Source organism: Anguilla anguilla, chromosome 2 (assembly GCF_013347855.1).
Source record: "Anguilla anguilla isolate fAngAng1 chromosome 2, fAngAng1.pri, whole genome shotgun sequence".
In the NCBI taxonomy this organism is placed as follows: domain Eukaryota; kingdom Metazoa; phylum Chordata; class Actinopteri; order Anguilliformes; family Anguillidae; genus Anguilla; species Anguilla anguilla.
In genome coordinates, this window is record NC_049202.1 from 56,390,845 (window position 1) to 56,403,704 (window position 12,860).

Below are 12,860 nucleotides of genomic sequence, written 5' to 3' on the forward strand. Positions count from 1 at the left end.
CACATCTATTAGCTGATGAGAGCAGGACAAACACAGTACCAGGATATGAGACAAATATTACCCCAGGAAGTCATGTATATTAAAATATAAAGTGTTGAGGTGGCAATAAAATCATACGTGTAATGTTTTTTTCAACACTGATCGTTCTGTACAAACTTGAGGAATGAATCATGGCTCGTTATCTGTCTTTGAATGTGTTAAAATGGTCAAATTAGAATAAGCAGTGGTTTCACAAGAAACCAGGTAGCACAAGGTAGTTCACACAAGCCTTCCTCCTGCAGGGTTTAGCGGAACTGAACTGTTCGGCACAGGAGCTAATTTACTTCCTGCAACTCAAACGCAACATCAGGACACTGGTGTCCCACCAGACAGCATGTACCTTTTTATGACATTACGTGCATATGCTCTTGCACAACAGCTGTCCTGTTCCACTCGAAAGACCTACATGCCATACATTTTTATTGCCTTATTAATGTAATATCATTAATAGCCTCAGAACATCTGAGCACAGGCTCTTGTTCTCCATGGCAGGGACTGAAGTCTCTTCTTGAACAATGCATAGCCGGACCTGTAAGAAATATGCATTTTAGCAGCTGCGCGGTCTAAAATAATTATTTGTCCAGAGTGAATCATTGTGGGAATTTATTTGTCAGGTAGGTTTCGCTCAATCTCTCCTCTCTAACACTCAAACATCCACAGAATAATGGCTGCTATAACCTTGAGTGGTAGCTGCGAGAACTTTTTCCCCCTCATTTTATTTTTATTACTGAACTGTAAAACGTAGAGATAAAACCCTTGGAAATTTTGGCAGATTGCAGTAGGTTTTTTTTTTTTTTAAACTTTTTTTTTCAACATCAGAGATCATACAGAAAATATACTAAATTGATTGGGAAATAATTAAATAGATTCAGTGCAAAAGGAAGAATCAATGGCTCTTTGTTTTCCCTAAAAGTTACCATGGACACAAGTGGATCAGTGGCATGGAGAAATACGCTGGTAATTTTCATTAGAGCGTGTGCACCTTATTAAACCTGCTCTCCATCAACACTAACTTTGTTAGCACTCGCCAGCCCTCCTCCTCCACAGATGAAACACCAAGCAGCTGTGCTTGGGCACAAATATTATCCCTTTCTAAACATGGGGGGGGGGGGGGCACTGTAACAAGCTCCTCACAAGCGAGCATTGTGTTGAACGTGTAACACAAGACAACTCAAAGTCACACCTACAATATTACAATAGGAAGGCATACACAGGACAGTCCGGGCATGGAATGAAAAGTTCTGCATCCGTGTCCATAAACATTGTAATTATGTCATACAAACAAAATACAAAAAAAAAAAACAAAAACAAAAAAAAAACCCAAAACAAAACAACAAACAGACAGACACAGTCAGGCATGCTTACAAAAATGAACTTTCCAAACACATTTATTGGGCTGATAACATTAATCAAACACAGTGTATGACCATTGTAAACAAGAAAACAGAAGAAAAGGCATCAGCTCAGAACTGTTCCAGAATTCAAAGTGCGCCAAGCGTAAAATACTCAACTCTTTTCAGGTTTTTTTTTTTTTTCCTCTTTTCATTTTTATTTTCATTTTTATTTATTAATTTTTCAGCATTAGTAATAATAATAATATATACAAGGCCAAAACACCCATATTTTACTCAGACACTATCATTCGATTTGATTGTTTATGGTTGGTCTTGAAACGTTTCGAATACGTTGATGCATGGCTGCGTCCTGCTGTCCTTTGCAATCTGCATGCCTTGTCAGCACGACGACGAGATGACAATGACAATGTAGCGATGAACTATTCCACATCTTCCCCTCTGATTGGCAGGTCCGCAAGGCAGCCCCTTCAGTGGTGTATGAAACAAGACGTCCGTATGTACAAAGGCCAGAGTTGAATTTACTTCACTGGTGACCAGGCTACGAAATAAATGCTTCATTTGGGGGGCTTTTTATGTTTTCATTTTTTTTTCTCCCAAAAAGTTACGTATCAAAACATTTTCATATAGAGTTGTACTGTATTTGACTAGTTTGTGTTTGATTCAAATGTTCTTGAAGTATGAAATAAGGGTCTCTTTGCCAGATGCAAAGTCTTTTCTTGCGTGTAGATATATTTATATATATTTTTTTAATTTTATTTTACATTATCGTGAAATCTGGCAGGAAAAAAGCAATGCAGTCTTGATCCTGTGAGTTGTACTTTGCTGCTGTTCTTGATTTTTTTTAATACCCATCATGTTCATCCTAGAGCTTCTATTTCAGAAGCCATTCATTCACTGAAAGAGAAGACAGTGACAGATTATGATCAGAAATAATGTAATATACAGGAGTCTCAATGGTATAGGCTGTATAGTGGTGTCGTAACAGAAACAGGTCATACCCAACATGCACTGCAGTATCTATTACCAATCTGAAAAGTCTAGTCACAGGAGCAAAAGCACAAGATAATTAGCCTACAGATATATTTTTGTTGTGTGGACATTTTTAAGCGGTTAATATGTAAAAATGCATAATGCCAAGTGAATAATTATAACTGATAATTAAATAAAAATAATTTTGTTTTGTTTTAATTTACGGATGGGATATAGGGGTGGAGGGGTGGGGGAGGGGGTTTGTGTGAAAATCTCAGCAACTGCTGCACAAAACTAGAGTTTTGTCAAAGAGCGTGGCAAAAACAACATGGCGGCTGTAATCATGAATCCTGAAAAAGAATACAATGAATAATAAGAGTTACCTCTTGACCTCAATGTTTTTATGCTGCAGGTGAAAAATTCACATTTTGTGCAGCTGTTGCAGAGATATATTAGCTGAAACAGACAAAAGGAAATGGTAAACAGCTTGCATGCAGCTTTTGAACACAGAAACAAATGAAAATGTTTGGTGCCAGGAAGATATAGAATGAAACTCCAAAGTACCTAGCCCTCACATGTTTACATGACATATTCAGACCAGATCAGCTTCATGTGTGAGTGGAGAAAGATGAGTAAATGGTGATGAGGGCTCATTGGTACAATAAAGGGTGCAGTCCGGAATAATACCGTTCACCTGATATTGATGTAAATACCCCTCAAATTAAAGTTGACAGACTGCACTTCAACCGCATATTCATTTCAAATCCAATGTGTTGGAGTACCGAATCAAAACAACAAAAAATGTGTCAGTGTCCAAAGATTTATGAACTTCACTGCATTAAAACAATGCAGCTTCTAGTCATTAGGTATCTGTGATTTTGTCAGTATCAAAGAAATTGTGCAATAAATGAAAAAATGAATCAGTCTTTGCTTGTCACAGGTCTGCCACTTCTGATTATGTTGATCAGTCCCTAACAGAAGGCAAACACAGTTAACTAGTCAGAGAGATAGACAGGCAGACACAGAGTTAAACAGAGAGGAAGAGAAAGACAAACATGGGCACAGGCACAAACGGGTGCATTTCAACAACAAAAAAGGAGAGGTGCACAGTCAAAAAGACATGGAGACGGTGGGCAGCAAGCCAGGCATTAACATGGGGGGAAGGACGGCAGACTTTTACCTCGATACTGCAGCTTCTGGGCCCTGTTGTTGGGGCAGTCCTTGCCCTGCATGCTGAAGTTGATGTTGGTGCGGATGCAGCGGTTGTTGAGGGGCTGGACGGGCCGCACGTTGTCACTCATGCTGAGGAATATCTGCGAGGGCTGGTTCTGACTCAGCAGCCGCAGAGAGTGCATCTGCAAGGGGCGAGAAGCCGGAGCCTCAGCGTGGCGTGCCTCCGTGATCTCCTCCGCCGGGCTCCCCGTTTCATCGCCAGGCAAGGACTCACCTGCATCCGCGTGACGTACACCGGCTTGTTCATCAGGATCCACGTTGCAGTCTCGAAGCACGGCGGGATAGTCATCGATCCATCATAAGTGATAAAACTTGAGGTCTCTGGGTACAGCTCTTCGATGTTTAGTCCCGTCATTAAATATGCATCATCTAAAATTTTAAAAATAAAAACAACAAGCTTTTGAAGAGAACAATGCTCAACAACTTCCTGATTTTTTCCGGTCAACTTTTACAGGTCAACTACTGGAAAAATGTATTTCATTGAAAGTATTATAGTCACAACTGCATCCTGCACTTACACCTTTTGTTTTTATCTTGAACCACTATCTGCAGAGCCAGCTTGAGTCACTCCCTCCAAATGGGAATAATGGAAATGAGATTGAGAAAGGAAATGACTTGACTGACATGTAACAGCTGTGACATTCAAAGACTGTAAGCTGTCTTCTTGCTTATGGATGTTTAGTGTTGTTTGATATGTCGACGAACAAAAACATGCTTGATGGGAGATGTGTAGTGTGAAGTATGACACAGGGATGAATTTATGTGATTTCTGTCATCCAAATGCTCTATGATTTGATGGTCACATGCTTATGGATACTGTACCACTGGTGAATATGAAACTTCTTAAATTTGACAATTGGGCGACACCTTTGTCTTACTCTGATAAAGAGGGGACAGTTTTGTCCTCTGCTTCTACTGTATTCTATTCCATTTCCCCACCCACCCCTACCTTCTGGGCACTACAACCTTTTGTTCAGTTTATTGGTATTCCTGGTTTTGTGCGTCTCTCTTTTGGGCTTATTGTGGATCTAGTCCATTGTCACAAAGAGATATGGTGCCTTACAGGCAAGCAGAGGTGGTAGGGAAGTGCAAGACAAGAAAGTTGGGAGAAAGAAGAATGACTTTTATTTATGACCTCCAGGTTAATGAGAAAATCAAATCTAAATCAAATCTTCAAATAAGGACAATGTGGGCGAAAAAAAAAAAACTACAGAAACAATTAGTTACTTCATGCCAGGCCACCACACCAGCACTAATTTCAGCATAATGGGGAGCTCCCTCCCCTGCAGTCTAACCCCACGATACACCAGTGGTGCCAATTCAGATCGGAGCTATACCAAATACACTTATTCCCAGGTAAGCTCTCTTCCAAAAAATAAATCCCAAGAACCTTCCAAAGGAAATTACTGGAAAAATAAAATCCAGCTAAATTCAGTCATGTAACTGCACCCTTATGAAGTTAAATAAAATTAAACCAAACAATACTAACATTCATCCAATTAATTATAATACCTCCGCACCGCTCTCAGATTCTGCACCTCCTTCCTAGCCTACATGGACACAGCAGGGCGTGTGCTTCCCATCCCTATCCCATAAACCAGGAAGTGAAGTTACGGAAATCAATGCAGACATGCTTCCACCGGTAAATACAACATCTTTATGTAACCCAAAAACGGCTACTTGAGAATTAATGCAGAACAGATCTGAGATTAAGCACTTCTGTAAAAGCATGTGTCATGGTAGACACTCGCAGTCTCGTCCTCACATCTAAATTTACGTTTAGGTTTCGGTTTCTGGTTGGCAAAATGAACTTGCTCTAGTGCTTTAGTGATGTTGCATCTTTCCTCACTGGTCTGGGAGATGTTGTTAGGCAGGTCTGGCACTACAGCATCACTCAGGTAAATCAGGTGATGCACTTATGTTTCTCCTACATTATAAGCTGCTCTAGATAAAAGCATCTGCTAAATGAATGTAATGGTAATGGTCTCCTACAGATGGGGTGAGTCCATTTTATTCCACGTCTCCTGTTTTACTCTGCCTTGTCCCTTTTTCATTTGAGTTCTCCTGTTGCTACACTCACAACAGCCAAACCAGGTTACACCGTTTCCCCGTCCACCGCTGGAGCACTTACTCCATTCCATTCCCCCCAGCTATGATCTTCTGCCCACATATTCATCAGTCAAAAGGTTGGGTTGCAACAAAATCCACAAAGGACTGTACAGAAAAAAAGGCTACTTATGTTAGCTGACACATCTAAAGGATGGCCTCTAAAGAATGAAAAAATGGTGTAATCAAATCTATTAAAAGCTGGAGCACCTCTTGATACGTGTTTAAAGTGGTTCAGCTTCTATGTAGACGGTATTACTCAAAACAAATATTTTACCTGTCATTTACCTCTATTATTTTGTTTGAATAGGCAATGTTATGCATCTATTTCAAAAGTTAATAGCATCCCTTTCAGAAAATTCAATAGAATATTATAATACACCTCTTTATATAAGCAATAAAAACAGTTTGGTACATTGTAAATGCAACACTCAAGTTGTTTTTTCCCCATTAGTTGTCCGGTTGCTACTGGGGCATAGACATTAGCATAAAGATGAATGCCTATCCTGTTGTAAATGCTCCTGTCTATACAGGATGTGTCAGAAATATGCAAGCGATTTCTTCGTGGTAACACTATAGGAACACCCTTTCAACTACTTGGCCACCTCCTTGGTCATGGTTGTGAACCAGAGAGCTGAAAATGCTTAGTTACTATGACGATGGGCAGTCTTCCATCCGCTTGGACTGACAGAGCAAAAAGCTTCAATAGAAATTCCCTGATTCCCCCATTGACACGCCAGTGCCAAAAGCTTTACCCTTCACCAAAAAGAGAAAACCAATCTTCTCATTCTCTCATCATCATTACATTTCATCCCACAAACCTCTGCTATCTTGTGCGCTCGCTGCAGCTATCGCGAATCTTTCCGTAGCTCGGGCGCCATGAATAATTCTGTTTGGATGTGGGGCGCGGGTTTAAAAATACATGGGCTCTCCGCGCTTTGCGGATCTGGGGGAGCGTGCTGACAGCTGTCAGAGGCTGCATTTTTCTGTCCTCCCCTGGCAGCGTGGCGGAGGCCCCCCGCTAGGCCACTCCGGCACCGCCATCAGCCGTAGGGATGCTTCGGCCATTAGCTCAGACCCTGATTTATTTATTTATTTATTTATTCATTTCCTTGCTTTCCACTTCCGTTAATTCAATTATGAACCCCGCTTTCCAAATCTTGCATGCCAGATCGACGTCTCTGCTGGGATCTGCCAAGCACAATGCTGCGCATATCAAGACCTCTGCCTCATTTCCCAAACATTTTGGAGAGCAAATCAGGAAATCTTGATCGCTCCTTGCAAATCCTTCATTTGTACCCCTGTATTTTTGACTTTTCTTCAAGACTATTAATGTTATAAAAGTGGGACAGGAAACACGCATTATGCAAATGAACGGAGCTCTTCACAAAACAACCATTTATAAATTGCCTCAGTGAGGACACTTCTCTCAACCTTAATTCAGATGATGATGTATTATATATGAAGATTAAAATACAGACTAGTGGTTTTAAAAACTCAAAAAGCTCTTTCAAAAAGAAAATAGATTGCTCTGAATTTTTGACACTTACTTTTATACGTTATTCTTGTGATGGTGTCTCTGTTCAACATACGATTAAGAAATGGATTTGAAGACTCCGCTATCTGAAAGTGAGAGGGAAAAATGTACATTTTTAACAATTAAAATGAAACACATTTTGAGTTTTTAACATGGCTCCTGGAATGGAATGATCTGTCAGCTGGACAATGTGCCATTTATGTTTAGGGAAAAATCAGACTCGACCCCCAGTGTAAATCATTTACTAATCATTTCACAGCTCTCCATTTATCAGCTGTATCCTTTACAGAAAAAAAACTCATATTGTTAGAGGAAAAAATCAAGAATCACTTCTATTAAGGTAAAGGAAATGAGGTAGCTGATACCTTAAAACTGTTTTTTTTTTTGTTTTTTTCTTTGGAGCAGATCTGAGAAGCAGTTTCTGAGCTGTTAGTGCAGTGCACTGCCACATCTTCTTTAATGTGTTATACAAGATACATTACTTGTGAGGCTTTTCCTTCAATTGCCCGTTAAAACAACTAAATGCAAAGGCTTCCTGTGAGAGGGTGGGATTTAAATAATTAAAGAGGAATCTATACGTCTATTATCCTTCAAAATACGTCCCTACTTGTCTGTGCCATTGGCAGCTTATAAAATTTGTAATTTTCAGGCTTTTTACTCCTTTAGTCATTTACAGATACTCTCTTTTCTGGAGTACAGTCACTCCCATTCTTCCCAGAAATGATTATAATGGAAAAAGCCTAAAAGAAGTGTGTAAAAAAGAACAAGGACAGGGCACTAAAAAAATGCACAGATGATAGCTAAGTACATTGCAGACAATCGCATGCCTGTTTGATTACCTTCCCTTCACAGTTAAATTCAGAAGGAGACTGGCTTTTGTTTTCACCAGTACACAGTGTCTCACTCCAGCCTTGTTCATCTCCACGGTCACTCCACTAAGGTAAGGCCCCCTGCCCTGAGCTATCAAAGCCTCTGTGCCAGATCCTCCCCACTTAAACAAGGAACAAGCAAAGGGAATACTTTCCCGAGTGAAAGACTATGACAAGGATCACAGAGTACAGATGTAAGATGAGGGCTCTTACTGAACAGAGCAGGAGCTCACAGCATGCCTCAATCTATCCCACTGTTTAATATTCCTCAGTCTTGATAATCATATCAATAGGCTAAACCAATATCAGACACAACTCCGCTGCCTAGATAAAGGATCTAAATGAATCCAAAGACAATAACTCGTGCTCCCTGTAATCTTTGGTGGCACACTAGATGAAGATGTGTCTAGGTGATATAATTAAGAGTGTTGCTATGGAGTCAGTACTGATAACTGTAGTCAAGCCTTTAGTGCAGTAGAGAGCCATAGCAATCTAGGAGTTGGGACAAAGAAAACCCCAGGAACCTGATCATTAAGAACAAGGAGAGGGGAGGAACACAAGGGATCTAGGTTATTCACTAAGAGGGGGAGGGCGGGTAATTGATATTGACATTGAAGGGCTAATTAGTTTGGCTCATGAACTTCTTCACAGCTATTCTAATGGGACATTGTGGCCTTACCAGAGCTTGATAAAAGTCATGTAACAAGAGAGGTAAAAAGGCCATCTTTGACCTTCTGCTTCTCGAGTGACAACCTGCCAAGGAACGACTTCGACTGCTCCAGTGTGGCAGTTACAACGCTAACTGTTCCCAGGTTTCAGATACATATTCAGGAAGAAGCGTGACCAATACATATTAAAAAATATTTTCCAAATTGCACTGCACAAAGAAATACAGGTGTTCTATTGATAAATCTAAAGTGCAATGTAAGCCTGCAGGGATGTATAATGTAATCTAACTTAATCCCAGGTTAATGGTCCTGGCTGAACTCAAGGGAACACAGTTTAAGTGCTAATTCACAATTTTTCTGTGCACCTCAGTCCAACAACAGTGAAACAAGTCAATTTTCAACTGGACACCCAGGTTAAAAAAAACAAAACAAAACAAAAAAAACAATGCAAGCCTTCCTGAGCATGACTCTTCTCTTTGTTCACATCCACAAACAACAAAATATTGTAATGACCAACTTGCAATTTACCTGAAATGTCCATGTGAGTGGGACTTGTAATATTGTTGAGAGGGCTGTACTCACCTTCATGAATATAGACACTATCACCAATCCATTTGGGCTTTTTGCTGCTTCTGTGTAGTTTGTATAGAGCTCGTGGTTGTAATGTATAAGTTGAACCTACAGACAAATCAGAAAGAAAACAAAAACACAAATTAAATTTTTTTTTTTGATTGCATTACATATTTGCTGACTATATGTTTGGAATTTAAAAAAATCTTGAATGTTACACAATATCCAGCTACAGAGCTGGATATTTACTGAATCACTTAAATGAATGAATTAGTGAATGTGCCTTGCTCAAGACTACAACAGCAGTACCCCAGCTGGGAATTATTACAATGTAAATTCCATTCTAGACTATGGTGAATAGTTAAGTGAGGATAACAATATGGTACCCCATATTATGGTTTGGAGACCCAGATACAACATTATCACCTCATCAGCTTTGAGTGTGGAATTCTATGGTCAGGTGGGAAATATATTGCACATATGTTTTTTTGGATTAAAATGACCTTATGAAAATGCTTGTTTGCTTTGCAGGAGGGCAACCATATAACTGTAAACCATCGCCTCATGTGGTGGCCTTTGTGAAAACAGAACAAGAGTGTTTGAGTATGTGTCTATCTACAGAAATGTCATTTTCTGTACACTTCTGAAACATCCATTATCATTTTTCATTCAGATACATTTGGCAGCTTTCCCGATTGTAATCCAGCTGCCTGTAGACGAAGAAATAGATCTGATTAAACCATATTCAGTGCACTATGCAATTATGAAAGCAGTATGTTTGAAGGTAAAATGAGGGTGACACCTGCTAGTTCAGAGGTGAAAACTATAGACTCAACAGTGAGTTGAAGAGAGGAAAAAATTGTTTTTGAATTCACATAATTACGGGTTTCCTCCTGAATTTATAATAGAGCAGTGCTACCTGGAGAGGAAAAGCACTAAACCTTTGTACCTCGAGTGACATAAGTTGAGAATGACAGCTGTTTATTAAAATGGGTCCAACGGTTGCTACTGTTTGCATAGAAATGAGGATATTTATATAATCATAATTAGTGCAGAACAATAACAATGTGGGTACTGAAAAAAGCTAGGAAAAAGATCAAATGAAAGGTATAGAAAATGGTACATAAAACATGGGCCTGCAGCTGCAGCTTCCACTCACAGACGGATTAAATGGCATGTGGAAATTTCAGTGTTTTTTCCTTTTAAAAACTTGAAATAGAAAATTTGAATGAATGAAAATGGAAACCATGTCATTTGAAAGAAAGACAACCATTCAGAAAGAAACAATCCATTTAGACAATTTTGTTTGGGGACTTAAAATCATTTAAAAAAACCTTTTAAATTGCAGAGACGGGGCAATCTCCTTTTGTTATCTGTTCTCTTTGCATACAGCACACTCAGTACTGATTCCCCCACATGCGCCCCATGGGGCCTCTAAGCAAATTACAGGAAAGTGCTCTTTGTGTGCAAAGTACAAACAGCATGCCACATAGACTGACTTTTATATGCTTATTTGAATTTTTAGGAGAGATTTTCTCCCATTTTGTGACTGGCCGCTAACAAATGCTGATGTACTAATTCACATAATAAGTGATAATTTTCACCAGATGGTAATTAAGGAAAACCAAAAATAAACTAAAACTAAATCTACTGAACAAAACCAGATCACTGACAGGATAAAAGTAAATCAGGTGTGCACTGTGTTTTATCCATGTCTGAAGTGTTTTTTATGTTTGTTATTTAGAAAATACATCAGTCATGAAAGACCTCCGGATAGAAATTTCGAAAAGGCTCATTTTCTATAAAGATTTTGTTTCAGTACAGGGGTAGCAGTGTAGAATAATAGTTAGGACACTGGGCTTGTTGGATTGATTCCCAGGTGGAACACTGCTGTTGTACAAATTTCGTAACCTATGTTGCTTTAGTAAATATATAGCTGTAAAACGAAGTGTACACAGTAAAATATTCAGTGTTAAACCAACTCTTCCAGAGTACATACGGTCCCCATTGGATTCATCTGCTCTCTTCAGAACACTGAACATTTTACTGTGCATAAGTTGCTCTAGATAAAAGCATCTGCTAAATGCTTAAATAACCTGTATACATTTTCTTGACCAACAGTAACCGTTCATATTAATTATACCTCCAATGTGGCAAAATGGGTACATAACAGATTACTAAATATTGCCAGTCATATTTGTTTCAAGTTACAAGAAGTCAGGGCAATCTCAGTAAAAAGTAAATCTCACAAAGCACAAAAACCTAAATTATGAGCATACTTAGCAATACTCAGAAATGTTCAGAAATTTGAACAGAAGATGACTAAACTTCTATCTACACAGATAGCCTCAAACAGACAGCTGGCTAAAGCTGAGACACTTGCTGTGTTTATGAAAAGAAAAGTGACTCTTCCTGGTAGTCACAGGTGCCTTCAGTTATCTTGCTTTTATCCAAAAACTTCTGGCTGATAAAACTTCATTGTATTTGGCATATTTGCCCTTGTTTTATTATTATATGCTATTCTTCTTGAGAAGGAGAAACGAGTGTGATCACAGAGAGAACGACCGTGGTGACAAAAATAATAAATATCAGTTGGTTAAGGGTGACCTGAATGACTAGCTGTACTCAGAGTCTATGCTCTATTTACAGTATTGTACTTTTGAGTTAAGATTATTCATATTAAAGATTGTTTTGGAAAGATTTAAAGTGTTTAATACATTTTTTCAGTTGTATTCTTCTCTTCAATAATTTGGAAGTAAGCATTTGCAGGCAGTGCACTATAAAATTGAAACACTGTGGTTTATGTACCATGGCATGGGTCTGCCAGCAGCTAGAACTTTACAGGAGAAAATCAATCAACTTGTGCTTTGTTTATGAAAGTTAAAAAAATGATGTGGCATCATTCCTGAATATTCCATACATACCTGACTGAGTTCAGACCTGTAAACTGAGAAAGCCATGACATATAGGTGATTTAAGTGTCATGCTCCTTAACCCTTTTTGAACTGGCCCCACTTTTCATTCACAGTATTTCAGTCAAGAAGTTTCACCCAGTCAATATAACTTAAATTTACTCGCTTCTTGTTGAAATTGGCTTGTCTAAAATGAAAAATTCTGGCCATAGAGGAGGCCTTCTTAACCAATGAGTGACATCTCATACTCTATTTATGGGGATATCTGGAAAGATACACCACTGCACATGAAACAAATATTGGGGGGACTTAATATGAGCTGAAGACAATCTCTGAGTACCATTAAGTGATGGTATTACCAAAAACGTGTCACCATTAAAAAAAGAACCAGAGCCCTCCACTCCTGGAATATTAATCATAGAATTAGTCAAAATGTTGTTCACTACCAGCACAATTAAAGATTGAATTACACTGATGGTACAGGGATTACAGCGTGATCACAATGCTACAACTAAATATTTGCCATCTGATCAATACTACAATGCAAGTTACCTTAGAACTTAACCACCTAACCACAGCATGCTAGCATCAAAATGCTGAAA

General features: G+C 38.9%; 1 protein-coding gene across 4 annotated transcripts in view; it reads right to left on the reverse strand.

Annotated features, from left to right (window-relative positions):
* Window positions 1–1,409: 1,409 nt before the first annotated feature.
* ca10a (carbonic anhydrase Xa) overlaps window positions 1,410–12,860 on the reverse strand; it is a 167,506-nt gene continuing 156,055 nt past the window's right edge. For 3 of the 4 annotated variants that reach the window (XM_035402200.1, XM_035402206.1, XM_035402215.1), the window contains exons 6-11: window positions 9,359–9,454; window positions 7,253–7,325; window positions 3,811–3,965; window positions 3,544–3,718; window positions 2,747–2,819; window positions 1,412–2,288 (exon numbers count right to left, since the gene is read on the reverse strand). In XM_035402200.1, coding sequence (XP_035258091.1) covers window positions 2,785–2,819; window positions 3,544–3,718; window positions 3,811–3,965; window positions 7,253–7,325; window positions 9,359–9,454 — 534 coding nt within the window. In that variant the 3' untranslated portion in view covers window positions 1,412–2,288; window positions 2,747–2,784. Of the gene's footprint in view, window positions 2,289–2,746; window positions 2,820–3,543; window positions 3,719–3,810; window positions 3,966–7,252; window positions 7,326–9,358; window positions 9,455–12,860 lie in introns of all 4 variants that reach the window. The other variant, XM_035402223.1, reaches the window with a different exon arrangement.